Source organism: Citrus clementina, unplaced genomic scaffold (assembly GCF_000493195.1).
Source record: "Citrus clementina cultivar Clemenules unplaced genomic scaffold, Citrus_clementina_v1.0 scaffold_2, whole genome shotgun sequence".
In the NCBI taxonomy this organism is placed as follows: Eukaryota; Viridiplantae; Streptophyta; class Magnoliopsida; order Sapindales; family Rutaceae; genus Citrus; species Citrus x clementina.
This window is the reverse complement of record NW_006262688.1, coordinates 21,986,502-22,001,422: the sequence shown is the minus strand read 5'-3', so window position 1 is coordinate 22,001,422 and position 14,921 is coordinate 21,986,502. Positions and strand designations below refer to the sequence as shown.

Sequence of the window (14,921 nt, the reverse complement as noted above, 5' to 3'; positions counted from 1 at the left end):
GAATCAGAAATAAATATTATATTCTAAAAATGTCTCTATAAAATATATTTATTTCTTAAACTATAAAATTTATTTTTTTTAATTTGTAAGGATATAAATGTCAAATAACTATATTTAAGATTTTTTTATCTATAAAAATAAACAACATGTCATTTATATTCAGATATCTAAAAAAAAATATTTTAATCAAATATTCATATTTAGACCAATTCAAACTTTAAAAAAAAATTCACACTCATTAAATTTCAGATAAAAAAATAAATACTGCCTAAATATCTTAATTATATTTAAAACAATTGTGCTACTGTCAATATCTTCAAGCATTAGTGCTAATGCTGTCACTCATGTTGCTACTGCCATTTATTTCATTCAAGCAATAATTATTCCCCTATTGACAATAATTTCAATGAACTTTTCAACATAAAAAAAGAAACAGAAAAATAAATTATATTTCTATCATTTTCAAGACGCAATCCTATCACTTTTATAACCAGACACCAAAAGCAAGTTCAAACAGAAAAATAAAAAATAAATAGACATGTCATTCCATCTCTCTCTTTTTTTCAAAGCATGTGTCATCGTTAAAATTCAACCAATTTCTTTAATTTAAAATTTCCAAGTAATAAATCAACAATTTTGTGACTTGAAAGGAATTTAGTTAATAAATTTCTCTGCATTCTCTTTTCCCAATTTGAAGAGAGCGTGATCTTCCCCAACCTGGAAAATATTGTAAAGCCAATCACAAACTTTCATAAAGCTGGTGTCAATTTCAATCTTCTTAAAGTAAATTGTTTGATTCACCAATGTCACTGTATTTTATTATTAAAGCTCTCGCAGTTATTAAAATTTTATTCTTTTCAGTCACATGGTTGCAATGTTGCTTGCTAGAAGAGGAAATCTAGAGCTTCACAGCATTTAATATAGGGAAATTTACAACCGTCCACCTGTTTGTTTTGTCTTTTTCAAAAATACACAAACACTTTTTTTTTTTTCAGCGCGCCACCTGAAGTTCACTTTTTGTTGCATTCTTCCACTTCCGTCTAATTTCCGTTAGCAAATTTAACGGAATGACCTTTTTACCCCTCAAAATTACAATTTAACCCAAAATAAATAGAAATTGGAGATAAATTGGATGGATTTAATTTTTTTTCAAAGGTGGATGCTAGAAATTGGAGGAAAATAATGTTTGTTGCTTGCTAAATTTAGAAAATTTGTATTTATTTTTTTGGAGGAAAATAGTGTTTATTACTTGCTAGATTTAGAAAATTTGTATTTATTTTTTCTCTTTCAAAAAAATAAATATAAATTTTCTAAATTTAGCAAGCAACAAACACTATTTTCCTCCAATTTCTAGCATCCACCTTTGAAAAAATTTAAATACATCCAATTTATCTCCAATTTCCATTTATTTTGGGTTAAATTGTAATTTTGAGGGGTAAAAAGGTCATTTCGTTAACATTCCGTTAAATCTACTAACGGAAATTAGACGGAAGTGGAAAAATGCAACAAAAAGCAAATTTCAGGTGGCGCACTGAAAAAAAAAAAAGTGTTTGTGTATTTTTAAAAAAGGCAAAACAAACAGGTGGACGAGTGTAAATTTCCCTTTAATATAATCTCTCTCACACAGTCAGACCGCTTGATTAGCACCATCATTTCTTTATCTTTTTACTTTTCTCCATGGCAACTACCCAAATATGGAGAAGTCTACGTTACAGATTCTGTAACATACATCCCCCATTCCATGCACTCCACGTGTCCCTGGATGTGGAAACAAAGCAAGCAAATGGCACCCTTCGGGAGCTCCCCCAAATATGATAAAATAAACTGCTCAGTTTTGGACCATGCAACAAACTGATTACGGGAAAAGCCATGGTATGAAGTGATAATTTTATGCAACTAAATTAGTGCATTTTTTAAGGGTGATAGAGAGAATTGCCGGGCTGCGAAAGGTTTCCATCATTTTGTGTTATTTGAATTATTCTTAAAGATATGCACAACAGCAATTAAAGCTAATCTAGAATATTAATTTGAAATGAGAGACGTATCACTTGACCACAAAGACAATTCTATCAATATGTATGTTACTATCAGAATGCGATGAGACTTGAAAAAAAATTGTTATCTTGCGATCTCTATTCAAGATTCCAGTCACTAGTTCAAAAATTTGGTGGGAGCCCATTGTCCATTTGGTAAGCTACACAAATTACATAAGCACCATTGCATCACACTCATACATACTCATACATACATGTATGGAAAATGAAAGCTGGTAAACAATCTGACTTGAAAAGTTAAAGAGCCAACAAATCTCAACATTTGGGCCCCACTTTCTTGGCTTTTACGGGGAGAACATTTATTAAACATTTTGCACGGCACAGAAGCATAGAAACCACATGTTTCACACTCTCACACTTGGCCCTTGTCGCTTGGCGGATTTCACATAATACTCTTTTATTTTTTATTTACTCTATTGAGTTTGAAATCCAGAATATAGTAATTAATTATACAGGAAAGCCATCCAACGAGTGAGATACGCAAGGATGATGTGATAAATTTTTATAAAAAGAAAAAAAATTTAATTCAATTATTATGTCTTGTCTCAGGACATATGTACAAAGTATTATGTCATGATCCATGACATATAAACTAAAGTATCTCACTGGTAGAAGTAGAAGGCTAAAAAATTAGTCAATTTAAAAAATGAAAAGGTTACAGCCTAGGCCCTAGACTATTGTTGGGCAAATAGAATCATACCTTGCTTACTCTTGCAAGACTATTTGTTAGCTTTGAAACTCTCTTTAGTCTTTACTTAGTGGTTGGAATGTGATTGTGAATACTTTGTTGTTGTGTTGTGTGCGTCTTTTAAGCTTATTTATATCATGGGCTCAACTGTTCAAAGCTTCGCTTGCCTTTGCTCAGTCAGGTAAATCCCTGAACCCAAGCCACTACCACTCTTCTTCTTGATTTGTTCGTAAGTTGGTATTTTTTTTTCCCTATATATATATATATATATATCCTTTGCATGTGGGTTTTGCTGTAGACTTGAATGTTTGTTCTCCAACTTATGTTTGTGTTCCAACTTGTTCTTTTATTTTAATATTTTTTTCCTCCTTTAGTGGCTGTCATTGCCATGGTCAAGCCAATATTATATATTATATATGGGTAGTTTCTTTAACAATTTCTTGTATATTTTTTTGACTTTCAATTTTATGGTTTCTCTTATGGGCAGAGCTGTCTAGGCTTCAAGTTGAGAGAGCCTACTTAATGCTTCAAGTTCCATTTTTTTTTCTCTTTTCTTTTTTTAGAATTTCACGGTTTGAGAATCCATGCTTCTTTTAGTAGAATCATACTATATGATTTTCTTGATTCCATGGCTTCAATATTTATCTGATAACTGGATTGTTGGAATCCATGTTCACTCTGACATTGTTGGCAGGTGCTGGTTGTTATTTTTGAACAAATGCTAGTTGGAGCAGAAGAATTAATCAGTTAATTTCAAACTTTTATTAAAAATGGTGGGATTCTTAATTCCTAAGCCTTGCCATATCACAACAAGAGGAAAAATCTTGTTCTTTATTGTTTTTTCTATGTGGGTACCCATGGAAGTAATTGGTAGAACTGGAAATGGGAATGTATCGTCTTCGTCTTCAAGGCCAAGCTCTGTGAGGATTGGAGCTTTGTTTACTTATGATTCAGTCATAGGGAGGGCAGCAGGACCTGCAATTGCAGCTGCAGTTGATGATGTTAATTCTGATCCCAGTATTCTTCCAGGGACGACATTAAATTTCGTTATTCGTGATACAAATTGCAGTGGATTTGTTGGGACTATGGAAGGTAATTTCTGGAATCAATTTTTTAATTCTGTTATAGCCGCCTTTCCCTGAGGATATTGAGTTAGACTGTTCTCTTAGTTCTAGGAGTTCTTCATTGCATATGCAGAACATAAATCAAAGGGAAAGTATTTGTCTTTGAACTTGCAAATCAGTCATAGTAGTTCATTTTGTGTGCTGAACTTATCTATGGCTGTCACTCTGTCTGAATTTAGGTTACAATTTCCATATGGGTTAATTGTTGCCCTTTGTCATGGGAAGTCACTTTGATACTTAGCTTTGGGTCTGATTATACTTTAGATTTAGTAGTTGCTTTTGTTGCTTTCTGCACCAGCAGATTGTATTATTGCAAAGTAATATACCAGACCAACTCATGTTGACAGGACAAAGTCACATGATGTATTTTTAAAATTTTTTTATTAAGTTATTACTGTTTGACATTTCCTGCCACGTAGAACCATTTATGAACTAGATGTAAAGATGAATTTTGATGGGTGCTTCTTCAACCACTGAAACTATCTATGATTTCATTGTCATTGCCTTTGTTAATTGAAGTCTTAGATTAAAAGTGAAGTAATTCTGCTTTGCTTCTCTCCCTAGAAGAATAGAAAGATAAATTTTGATGGGTGTCCTTGCCATGTAGCTTTGCAGCTTATGGAAAATGAAGTGGTTGCTGCAATTGGTCCACAATCCTCTGGAATAGCTCATGTAATCTCCCATGTTGTCAATGAACTCAATGTACCACTTCTGTCGTTTGGAGCAACAGACCCCACTCTCACTTCTCTGCAATACCCCTATTTCCTTCGAACAACACAAAGTGACTATTATCAGATGCATGCAGTTGCTGATTTAGTCGAGTACTATGGATGGAGGGAGGTGATTGCCATCTTTGTAGATGATGATTATGGCAGAAATGGGATTTCTGTATTGGGTGATGCCTTGTCAAAGAAGCGTGCCAAGATTTCTTACAAGGCTCCCTTCAGTCCTGGAGCCTCCAGAAGTGCAATTAATAGCTTGTTAGTTGGTGCAAACCTGATGGAATCACGAGTTTTTGTTGTACATGTTAATCCAGATACTGGTTTGACAATTTTCTCAGTCGCAAAAAGTCTTGGGATGACAGCCGGTAGCTATGTTTGGATTGCTACAGATTGGCTTCCTTCTGTTTTAGATTCAACGGAACCAGTTGATATTGACACAATGAACCTCTTACAAGGAGTTGTTGCTCTCCGCCATCACACCCCAGATACGGATCTTAAAAAGAATTTCATTTCCAGGTGGAAGAACCTCAAGTACAAAGAGAATAGTCCTTCGGGTTTTAATTCTTACGCGCTGTATGCGTATGATTCTGTTTGGTTAGTCGCCCATGCTCTTGATGCCTTGTTAAATGAAGGGGGAAAATTTACTTTCTCTAATGACCCAAAGTTACATGACACAAATGGAAGCATGCTGAACTTATCCTCCCTCCGTGTTTTTGATGGAGGCCAACAGTTTCTCCAGACTTTGTTGAGGATGAATTTCACAGGTCTAAGTGGTGAGATTAGATTTGATGCTGATAAGAATTTAGTTAATCCAGCTTATGATGTCCTTAACATTGGTGGAACTGGGTCACGGAGGATTGGTTATTGGTCAAATTATTCTGGTCTCTCTGTTGTTGCTCCAGAGATCTTATATACAAAGCCTCCTAATTCTTCCAGTAATCGACATCTTTACAGTGTAATATGGCCTGGTGAAATTACGGCAACACCTCGGGGATGGGTGTTCCCTAACAATGGGATGCCATTAAGAATTGCGGTGCCTAACCGAGTAAGTTATAATGAATTTGTGGCTAAAGACAAGAGCCCTCCGGGGGTGAAAGGGTACTGTATTGATGTATTTGAAGCAGCAGTAAACTTGCTTCCTTATCCTGTCCCACACAACTATATAATGTATGGAAATGGGAAGAGAAACCCGATCTACAATGACATTGTGCAACAGGTTGCCCTGAATGTGAGTTTCTTGCTTCATCATTGTTTACTTCAATCAAGTAGTGGTCTAACTTATATCTGAACTGTTTGCTATCCAAAAAAAGTACTTATTTCTGAATAGATCTACGGTATTGTTGACCTGGTGAACGGGTAAAGCATCAGTATTATGTTTCCCTTGTAGGAGCTATTGAGCTGCGTATTCTGATATTCAATTTTGGCTTTCAGAACCTAGGTTTTTTATGTATGCATCAATGCATGCTTGTATTTTGCTTGGCCTTGGCCCTAGCTGGGTGACTAAATTCTGGTAATTATCTTGAATTCCTTCATTTCTTCCTCAGAAATTTGATGCAGCTGTTGGTGACATCACGATTGTTACAAATCGGACAAAGCTTGTGGATTTTACACAGCCTTACATGGAATCTGGTCTTGTTGTTGTTGCTCCAGTTCAAAAGTTAAAGTCTAGTCCTTGGGCTTTTCTCAAGCCTTTTACTATACCAATGTGGCTCGTCACTGGAGGCTTCTTTCTTTTCGTGGGAGCCGTTGTTTGGATTCTTGAGCATCGGTTCAATAATGAATTCCGTGGTCCTCCTAGTCAGCAACTTGTAACTATCTTCTGGTAAGTGTTATTTAACTTTGATGAAAAGCTCTCTGATTTAACTAGAACAATTGAATGTTTCACCAGACCAAATCCTCTAGGCAGTTGACAAGGCAAATGCCTAACAACCTTGGAAATTCCTTATAAAACACACAGTGAAAACCATTATTATATGATTATGCCATATGCTGCTGTGTTACTACTGGAAATCAGCAGTTGGGCAGTGTATAGATTATATAAGACAATAACTAAAGCAAATATTTGAAAATTTCAACTTCTAGTTAAATATATGAACTCTAATAGCGTAGCTTCCTGCCTAAACTGTCCTCTACTACTACCAACTTTCAAAAAATAAAAAGAAAAAAGAATAACCGTCCTCTACCATCAATCTACACTGGCTTTTATTTGCTTTGCTTAATGTATATGAGAGGATACTGAAGTTGCTTCTATTCTTGCAGGTTTAGCTTCTCAACAATGTTTTTCTCACACAGTATGTTTGCTTGTGCCCAATTTTTTTCTGCTTTCTTTGTCTAAACATGAGTTCTTTCATCTAATACTGATATCTGATATTTCTCTAGTTTTAAAACGCTGCTTGGACTTGATGCAGGGGAGAACACTGTGAGTTCCTTGGGAAGGGTGGTACTGATTGTATGGCTGTTTGTAGTGTTGATTATCAATTCAAGCTATACAGCTAGTTTGACTTCAATCCTCACAGTACAACAACTGACATCACAAATTGAAGGGATTGACAGCTTGATTTCCAGTACTGAGCCAATAGGAGTTCAAGATGGGTCATTTGCATGGAACTATCTAGTAGATGAGCTCAAAATAGCAGAATCTAGGCTGGTAAAGTTAAAAAACATGGAAGAATATTCCATTGCACTTGCTCGAGGACCCAAAGGCGGTGGGGTTGCTGCAATTGTTGATGAGCTTCCTTACATTGAGCTCTTCATGTCCAAAACTAATTGTGAATTCAGGACAGTGGGGCAGGAGTTTACAAAAAGCGGATGGGGATTTGTAAGTAAAAACATTTTCATCCACAAGTCAATTATCATATCTGCTGCAACAAGCACACTGGTGACTTCAAAGTTTACGAAATGAAATGAATATGTTATTGCAAATCTAATCTTAAACTGAAATATGATTTCTTGTGCCAGGCATTCCAAAGAGACTCTCCTCTGGCAATTGACTTGTCAACTGCCATTCTTCAACTCTCAGAAAATGGTGACCTGCAAAAAATCCATAATAAATGGTTAACATATAATGAATGCTCCATGGACCTCAGCCCAGCTGACGGAGGTGGCAGCCGACTCTCTCTAAAAAGCTTCTGGGGACTGTTCCTCATTTGTGGCATTGCATGCTTCCTCGCTCTTATTTTCTTCTTCTGTAGGGTCTGTGGTCAGTTTCGCAGGTTTGGCTCAGAGGACGAGGAGAGCATCGAGACCGAGGACATTGCACATGATACGTCTACATCTGGTAGACGTACACTCCGCTCAACTAGCTTCAAGGACTTAATTGATTTCATAGATAGAAAAGAGGCCGAAATTAAGGAAATTCTTAAACGGAGGAATAGTGATAACAAACGGCCTAGCCAGAGCTCTGATGGGTAGACGAATTCTCCTGCTTAGGTTTTACCCTGCTCCTCTTTGTTGTTTAGCGTCATGATCAAAATACGAATTCATCTACACTAATATATCTGCTTCTTTCTTCAAAGCCAAGATTTAGGTTAGTTTGTAGAAGAACATTAGAAAATCTTGTGTAATCACCAACCATTTTGTATTACAAAATGATGCTTTGTACTCCTCATGTGGTTATTGAAGGAATGAATATGTAGATAGTTTTTCATACTTATCACGGCATAAAAGCACTTCTTTACTGAAATGCTTGAAATATTTTTGGCTTTGTTTCAACCTATGTGAGAGGCATACGACCATGAGAAAAATTGTCTCTCAAATGCCTGAAATGAAATAATAATCATGGTTTTAAAGTTTTTCATTTATCTATCTTAACTATCATTATGATTGGTTATTTACTTTTTGATTAATAAAATTAAAAAAAAAAAAAACCTAGGTTGAAGACACATCAATCGGTGCCCATTAAATCGAAGCATAGAAATTTGAAATGAGTCATAAAATACTGTAAATTATTATAAAACAATTCCAATGAAATCAAGATGCATTGATCCTACTATACCAATAATTATTATAACTTTTAATGGTCTAAAGTACCAAAATTTCTACTTTATTATGCCGAATACATTCGAAGTTTGGGTTTTGTCATCTAGGACTAGGAATATTCTTATTCCTAACGCATTATTAGCCCCGATTCCATATTATTCAATTGATTAATTAATTAGTCCAGATGTCTACATCATGAATAAATTTCCAACAAAAGTGGCCTACCAATAAAAAATCAAAATAAAAAATGGGCCTAGCGTACGGAAACAACATCAAGGAAATTTTATCTTCGTCAATAATTTCAAACGCAATTTGATTAACTAAATTAGAAAACTATATATGTGAATAGAGACGAGCAAAGTCACAAGCTATGTAGTACGTAACATTGTGGTGGTGATCATATCATATATGTTTCTATGAGTCGGTGGAGTACATGCACCCACGTAGGGATGGCAATGAGGAGTGATGGAATCCACATCCCTATATTGTTCGAATTTTTTATCCTAATATTGTTAGATTTTTAATCTAATATTAGACTTATATATGAATAATTATGTGTTGCAGACTATCATATACAGTTAAGCCAAATAAAAAATAATCTATTAAGATTTTTGATAATATAAATCTTTATGTATTTAATAAGGTGTGAGTCTTTAATATGTAGGGATTTAAAGGATAATTTTTATTTCTATAATGGAATAAAATAGAAATATTTAAAGACAATAGGAAAAGTTGTTTATATAATTAGTCATGTCCCTAGGTCACACGTATCTTTTTATTTTTTTGACATCTCATCATCAGAGAAAAAGAGTGCGGAGAAAATTAAAGGATTTTCTAGGATAACATATTAATATGGAAGGCCAACCATACTACTCCAGAGAGGAATTAAGTATTATGGATTCATGTACGGTTTCGTATAATTTGTTATTGATTCATGATAATACAACATGAATATTCCTGAATTATAGGTGATTGTTTTTCATTAAAAGAATTCTTGTCCAACACATATTCTAGTTATATTCACGACCTATTTAAAATTGCTAGATGAGAGGGGATGGGGATTACAATGCAAAAACTTTTATTATGGAGTCTATATGATAAGTCAGTTGTTTGAATAAATAAATAGATAAACTAATATTAATGGATTAGAATTCAGTGCTAAGTTTTTTTTTTTTTTTTTTTGCTGAGCATTGAATCAATAATCAAGATTTATTTTGAGTTTTTATTTTTTTATTTCTCTCACCTAACAATTATTAATTCAATGCTTAGTAAAAACTCAGCTCCTTATCCAATATTAATGATCCACTTACTTGTTTTAAATGATAGTGGTAGAATTTATTAACCACTTTGATAATAGAAGTGATAAAGTCTTTTAAGTTATGAAATACTACTATAAAAAAAGGTCCTTAAACTTGTCAGATCTATGAAATACTACAAGAGAAAGGCTATAAACACTAAAGTGGAATATGCTAGAAGACACCTTATGAAATTTAATAAATGTAGAGAACACTTAAAGTTTGAATAATTATAATTGGAGGTACGATCCCATTCATTATTTAATTGTTTTACATCCAGTATAATAAAAAGAGATATCTAAGAGCATTCAATCCTTAAATAACTTATACTTTTATTTCTTGAATTTGATTTAATTATATTAAAATAAAACTATAAAATTGTATTACTAATAAAAACATCAGAGTAAGCTAAAGCAATTAAAATCATTTCCATTAAACTAAGTCAAATAATTTCTATTAAACTAAGTCAATCTCGTCAAATTTACAAGATAATCTATGAAATTAAGGAAAAGTAGAGTTTTAAAGTTGAACACATCCATAAAAGTCACATTACATAAATCATCAGCAAAATTATTTTCGCTAATCTTCAAGTGCTAATATTACCTATCATTTATATTACTTTCATAAATATCATGATATTTGTTATTACATCCATACCATTACAATTTAAATTTTAAACATACTTACTAAAAATTTTAGAAGAAATAAAATTAGAAGTTAAAAATAAAAAAATGGGAAAATAGGGAGGAGTGGGATATTACAGAATTTCTGTCCCTTCTGCAAATAAGATAATGGATATTAAATTATCCACATTACTTCTCAAAATAAGAAATTAAATGTAAAATTAGTTAGGTAACCTCCCCAAATAAAAAAAATCTCTAAAGAATTCCGTCCCATTGTAATTTCTGCTACCATTAACCCACGTCAAATAGACAAGTATTTTAATTAGTTCATTTAATGGATGCTAAAAAAAGAAATGTGATTTAGATATAATTTGGTCCGCATTAGTAAGATCTGTACAAATTACAAAGATCCGAAATTTACACTGAATCTAAGCATAAGCCTTATTTTAATAAAAAAAAAAGAAATCCAAAATTCCGAAAATAAATGGCCTCCTGTGTGAAGACCGATTAAATTTAAAGCACAATTGCCGGCAATATCCGACTAATTCTGGTGGCATTTATCGAATGAAATTTTGGTCAAAATTATTTTCCGTCAAAAGTAGTCGCGTTCATCTAAAAAAATAGCTATAACAGATGTATATATATAGCATATTCTAAAAATAACCAAAGTTTTTGAAAATATGATCGCACTCAAAGCTTAGCTACAATTTTCATGGCCATATAGAGAGAGAGAGACACACACACACGGAGCAGCAACTTCTTCTAGAGGCCATCCCCTTTCAAAGTTTCAAGTTTCCAAATAACCAAAAAGAAGAACAACAAAAGAAAAATGGCACAATTACTTAGCCAAAAAATGGTTCAATTCAATCTAAAGCGTAGAATTGAGCGAGGAGTTTTGATTCTTAGACGGTGCATAAGCTGTTTCTGGGAGAAACTGCTCATGTGTTCGGTAGGGAAGCCTATTCGGTACCGTCTGCTGCCTCGCTCCACCGTGACTTCCCCGTCTCCTTCCGTCCTCGAGAGCGGCTTAGTCCCCGGCACCACCGTCAGGCCGTCCTTGTGTCACAGCCACCGCCACCTTGATGCTGATAATTTAGTTGCTTTGAAGATCAGTCTCTTGGGTGACTGCCACATTGGCAAAACCAGTTTTCTGGTTTGTATATGTATATATATATATATAACTTAGGTTTCATATTATTCTTTTTAAATAGAAATCTTCTTCTGGGGTTCATAACTCCATACACATTGACATTCTTTTTTCTTTTTTCCTCTTATATTGGATTATATATTTTATAGGAAAAGTACGTGGGAGATGAGAAAGAACAAGGAGGGTCACCAGGAGAAGGATTAAACATGATGGATAAAACTTTATTAGTACGAGGGGCAAGAATTTCTTATTCTATATGGGAAGTAACAGGTTTGCATAATATATATTTTCTTCGTTCTTTCATTCTTAGGGCTCTTTTTTTTTTTTTTTTGGGTTCTTGATGATCAACAAATTAGTGTTTAAATTTGTGGGTGTGGTGCAGGTGATGCAAAAGCTCAGGATCACCTTCCTGTTGCCTGCAAAGACTCGATAGCAATTCTGTTTATGTTTGATCTCACAAGTCGGTGTACACTAAAGAGGTTTGTGATCAGTGATCAATCAGAATATGCAGCAAATATTTCTCTTTATATTTCAATGCTGAGGGTTTTGTTTTTTATTACTTCAGTGTCATAAGATGGTATCAGCAAGCAAGAAAATGTAATCAGGTAGTGGTTTCATTTCACATTTTTACTTTCCCCTTTATATATGAATGGTTAATGAATTATGAGTCTCATACGGACATTTCTTCCTGATATTGTTTATAGACTGCAATTCCGATTATAATAGGAACAAAGTTTGATGATTTCATTCAGCTCCCAATAGATTTGCAATGGACAATCGCAAGTCAGGTGTGCCTCTTTTCTAAATAATAATAACCCAACTGCCTATTTTATTTATTTTTATGGTACAATTTAAAACAATGGTAAAATTGATCTACATTTTATTGGTGACAGGCAAGAGCATATGCAAAGGCTCTGAATGCCACACTCTTCTTTTCAAGTGCGACCTACAACATTAATGTAAACAAGATCTTCAAGTTCATCACAGCGAAGCTCTTCGACATACCATGGACTCTGGAGCGGAATCTCACTATTGGAGAGCCTATTATTGATTTCTAGAGTTCAGGATTTTTTATATGCATAGTAAAACTGGTTTGATCCTAAGAAAGTTATCCCAGTCAACCACTCGCCGGAAGTGTTATAATTGTCTACCAGGCGAAAGAACGACTATGGAGGAAGGCGGAGGCTCAGAGCCCACATCTCCATTTAAGAATAACTTTTTGTTGTTCAACAATTGTAGAAAAGATAGAAAAACAGAAAAAAGAAAGAAAAATGTTTAAAATACAAAATGTCTGCAATCTCCTTTCTCATATTCCTTCATGAAGCTCATTTTTTCTATTAACCGGGTAGCCCTCACAGTCTCACATGCATTCAGGAGCAAATGCACCATCTGTATGGTAACTTAAGAAATAATACCTTAAAATAGGATGAAGATGCAGCCCATAACATGACTGGTGAAGCTATACCATGGCTGAGGTAAAATAAGCAGAATCAAGGAGGAAACAGTCTGAACAAGACCAACAATTTTATTAGGATAAAAATTTTGCAGTACCCTTTGTATTTTCAACTTCTATGGTCTTTGAAAATTGAAACTCAAACCCCTTTGTCAAACATTAGTCTCAAGCATACAGAAACATGCATTTTGTTTTCCCAGTCCAATGGCTAGCAAAGTTTAGTAGAAACCTCCTAGATGCAGATGTTATCCATATTAACTCAAGAACTAAAGATCATTCAATAAGAAAACACTTGTTCAATTGCCACACGTCAAAGACAAACCTTTCATATAGGCCTGACTACATACAAGCCAAAGATGACTGATTGCCCTGTATTCACAACCCAATCTTGTTTCTCATCCACTTCGAATCATTGATCACGAACTAGTTGAAACAACAGGAATTTCAGATTAAAATAATAACAAACATAGGCTAACGTGGCATCATCCATCTCTTAATGTGAGCCTATTTTGTTTATGGTGAAGAATAAATCTGAAAAAAGATCATGAAGAGACAATTGAGGTAACAAAATCTAATGATTATATATTGGAAAAAATTACATCAAAAGGCATTTTGTTCACCTGATCATTTTGCATTATTGAACATATAAGACCACAATCTATCAGTCCCACACCACATTAGCCCTTTCTTGTCCATAATTTATAACAAAAACTGCCTAACTAAAAAACACAAGAGGCTTCAAGCAGAAAGCAAACAACTACAACTGCATTCTTAGAAAGTATTTTACTCGAGTTTCACCTCTCTCTTAGGGGGATCCAATTGCAAATAGGTGAATGGCTCAGTTGGTTCCTCCCTGCACAACCCGCAGACATTGTTCACACACATGGATAAAGTAACAAGTCATAAAAGATCCAACTGATACATTCTCACAAACATAAAGGAGAATATGAACTTAAGAACATAAGACCGAGGATGATAAAGAAACTTGCAATCCATTCTATTAATTCAATTACCAGAATCTATAGCTCCTGTTAAAATCAAGTTAAAATTTGTTAAATTTATTGCCTACAAGAGCAGATTAAAGAGTACATTACCCTGGGTTTGATCGCATACACTGCCAAAAGAGCTTAAAGGGGCCTGGAACCGTTTTAAATGGATTTCCCTCAAAACATGCCTACATTACACAGAAAAAGCTACAAATCAGATTCAGGAAGTCAATCTCAGCACTAACTACCAAATTGGCAAAAACCCCACATGGTACTGATCATTTAATTCGAAAATAAATTATGGGTATTCGCTTAGACTTTGGAACGAAATAAACAAAAATATATATAAACAAAATGGACATATTACATTTGAACGGATAATTTAACCCACAAAACAGAAAAAATAAGAAGATTTGGCATTACTTGGATAACATCCTCAGCTCGATCGTTGCATCTGTGCGCCTTTGGCTGACGATGCTCGCCCTCTGGCGTTCCCCATGGACTCTCTCTCCTAGGCACTGGTCTTGTCTCGCTCATTTCTTTGTCTCTGCAACTATCAGTTATCGTGACTCAATCAACCGATTCATCCGAGTGGCGGTTGTCTCATACGTATATTCTCAAGAGACTACGTCGTTTAATTTTGAGTACCATTTTTTTTTTTCTTTTCCTCCTCCTCGAGAGATGGGGCCTAATAAATTACTACAATTTACCCGCATGACATAAGGGGAAAAAAACAATAACCTCAATTATTTGAGAAATTAGAAAAACATATATGTATTTTCTATCTATTAAAAATTATCTTTTAAATTCTCATTTATATACTATTCGAAAGTGGCCATTTTTAATGGGCA

General features: G+C 34.2%; 3 protein-coding genes across 5 annotated transcripts; 2 read left to right on the top strand and 1 right to left on the bottom strand.

The window, feature by feature from the left end:
• The first annotated feature begins 2,665 nt into the window (after positions 1-2,665).
• LOC18050396 (glutamate receptor 3.4) lies at positions 2,666-8,236 on the top strand. 3 transcript variants are annotated; one of them, XM_006447482.2, is made up of 7 exons: positions 2,666-2,923; positions 3,437-3,834; positions 4,474-5,816; positions 6,133-6,410; positions 6,848-6,879; positions 6,997-7,406; positions 7,547-8,236. In XM_006447482.2, exons 2-7 carry the CDS (start codon positions 3,513-3,515, stop codon positions 7,997-7,999), a joined length of 2,838 nt encoding a protein of 945 aa, XP_006447545.1. In that variant the 5' UTR covers positions 2,666-2,923; positions 3,437-3,512; the 3' UTR covers positions 8,000-8,236. The 3 variants fall into 3 exon arrangements, with proteins under 3 accessions (XP_006447545.1, XP_006447543.1, XP_024046814.1); XM_006447480.2 differs by lacking the exon at positions 2,666-2,923 and having other exon boundaries at positions 3,023-3,834; XM_024191046.1 differs by lacking the exon at positions 2,666-2,923 and having other exon boundaries at positions 3,760-3,834; positions 4,482-5,816.
• A 2,794-nt stretch (positions 8,237-11,030) lies between these two features.
• Positions 11,031-13,568, top strand: LOC18050395 (septum-promoting GTP-binding protein 1). Its single transcript, XM_006447479.2, has 6 exons — positions 11,031-11,637; positions 11,781-11,901; positions 12,014-12,110; positions 12,197-12,236; positions 12,336-12,419; positions 12,525-13,568. Exons 1-6 carry the CDS (start codon positions 11,314-11,316, stop codon positions 12,687-12,689), a joined length of 831 nt encoding a protein of 276 aa, XP_006447542.1. The 5' UTR covers positions 11,031-11,313; the 3' UTR covers positions 12,690-13,568.
• A 78-nt stretch (positions 13,569-13,646) lies between these two features.
• LOC18050394 lies at positions 13,647-14,714 on the bottom strand. Its single transcript, XM_006447478.2, has 3 exons — positions 14,494-14,714; positions 14,179-14,258; positions 13,647-13,937 (listed from the first exon to the last, which is right to left on the bottom strand). Exons 1-3 carry the CDS (start codon positions 14,605-14,607, stop codon positions 13,868-13,870), a joined length of 264 nt encoding a protein of 87 aa, XP_006447541.1. The 5' UTR covers positions 14,608-14,714; the 3' UTR covers positions 13,647-13,867.
• Positions 14,715-14,921: the final 207 nt, after the last annotated feature.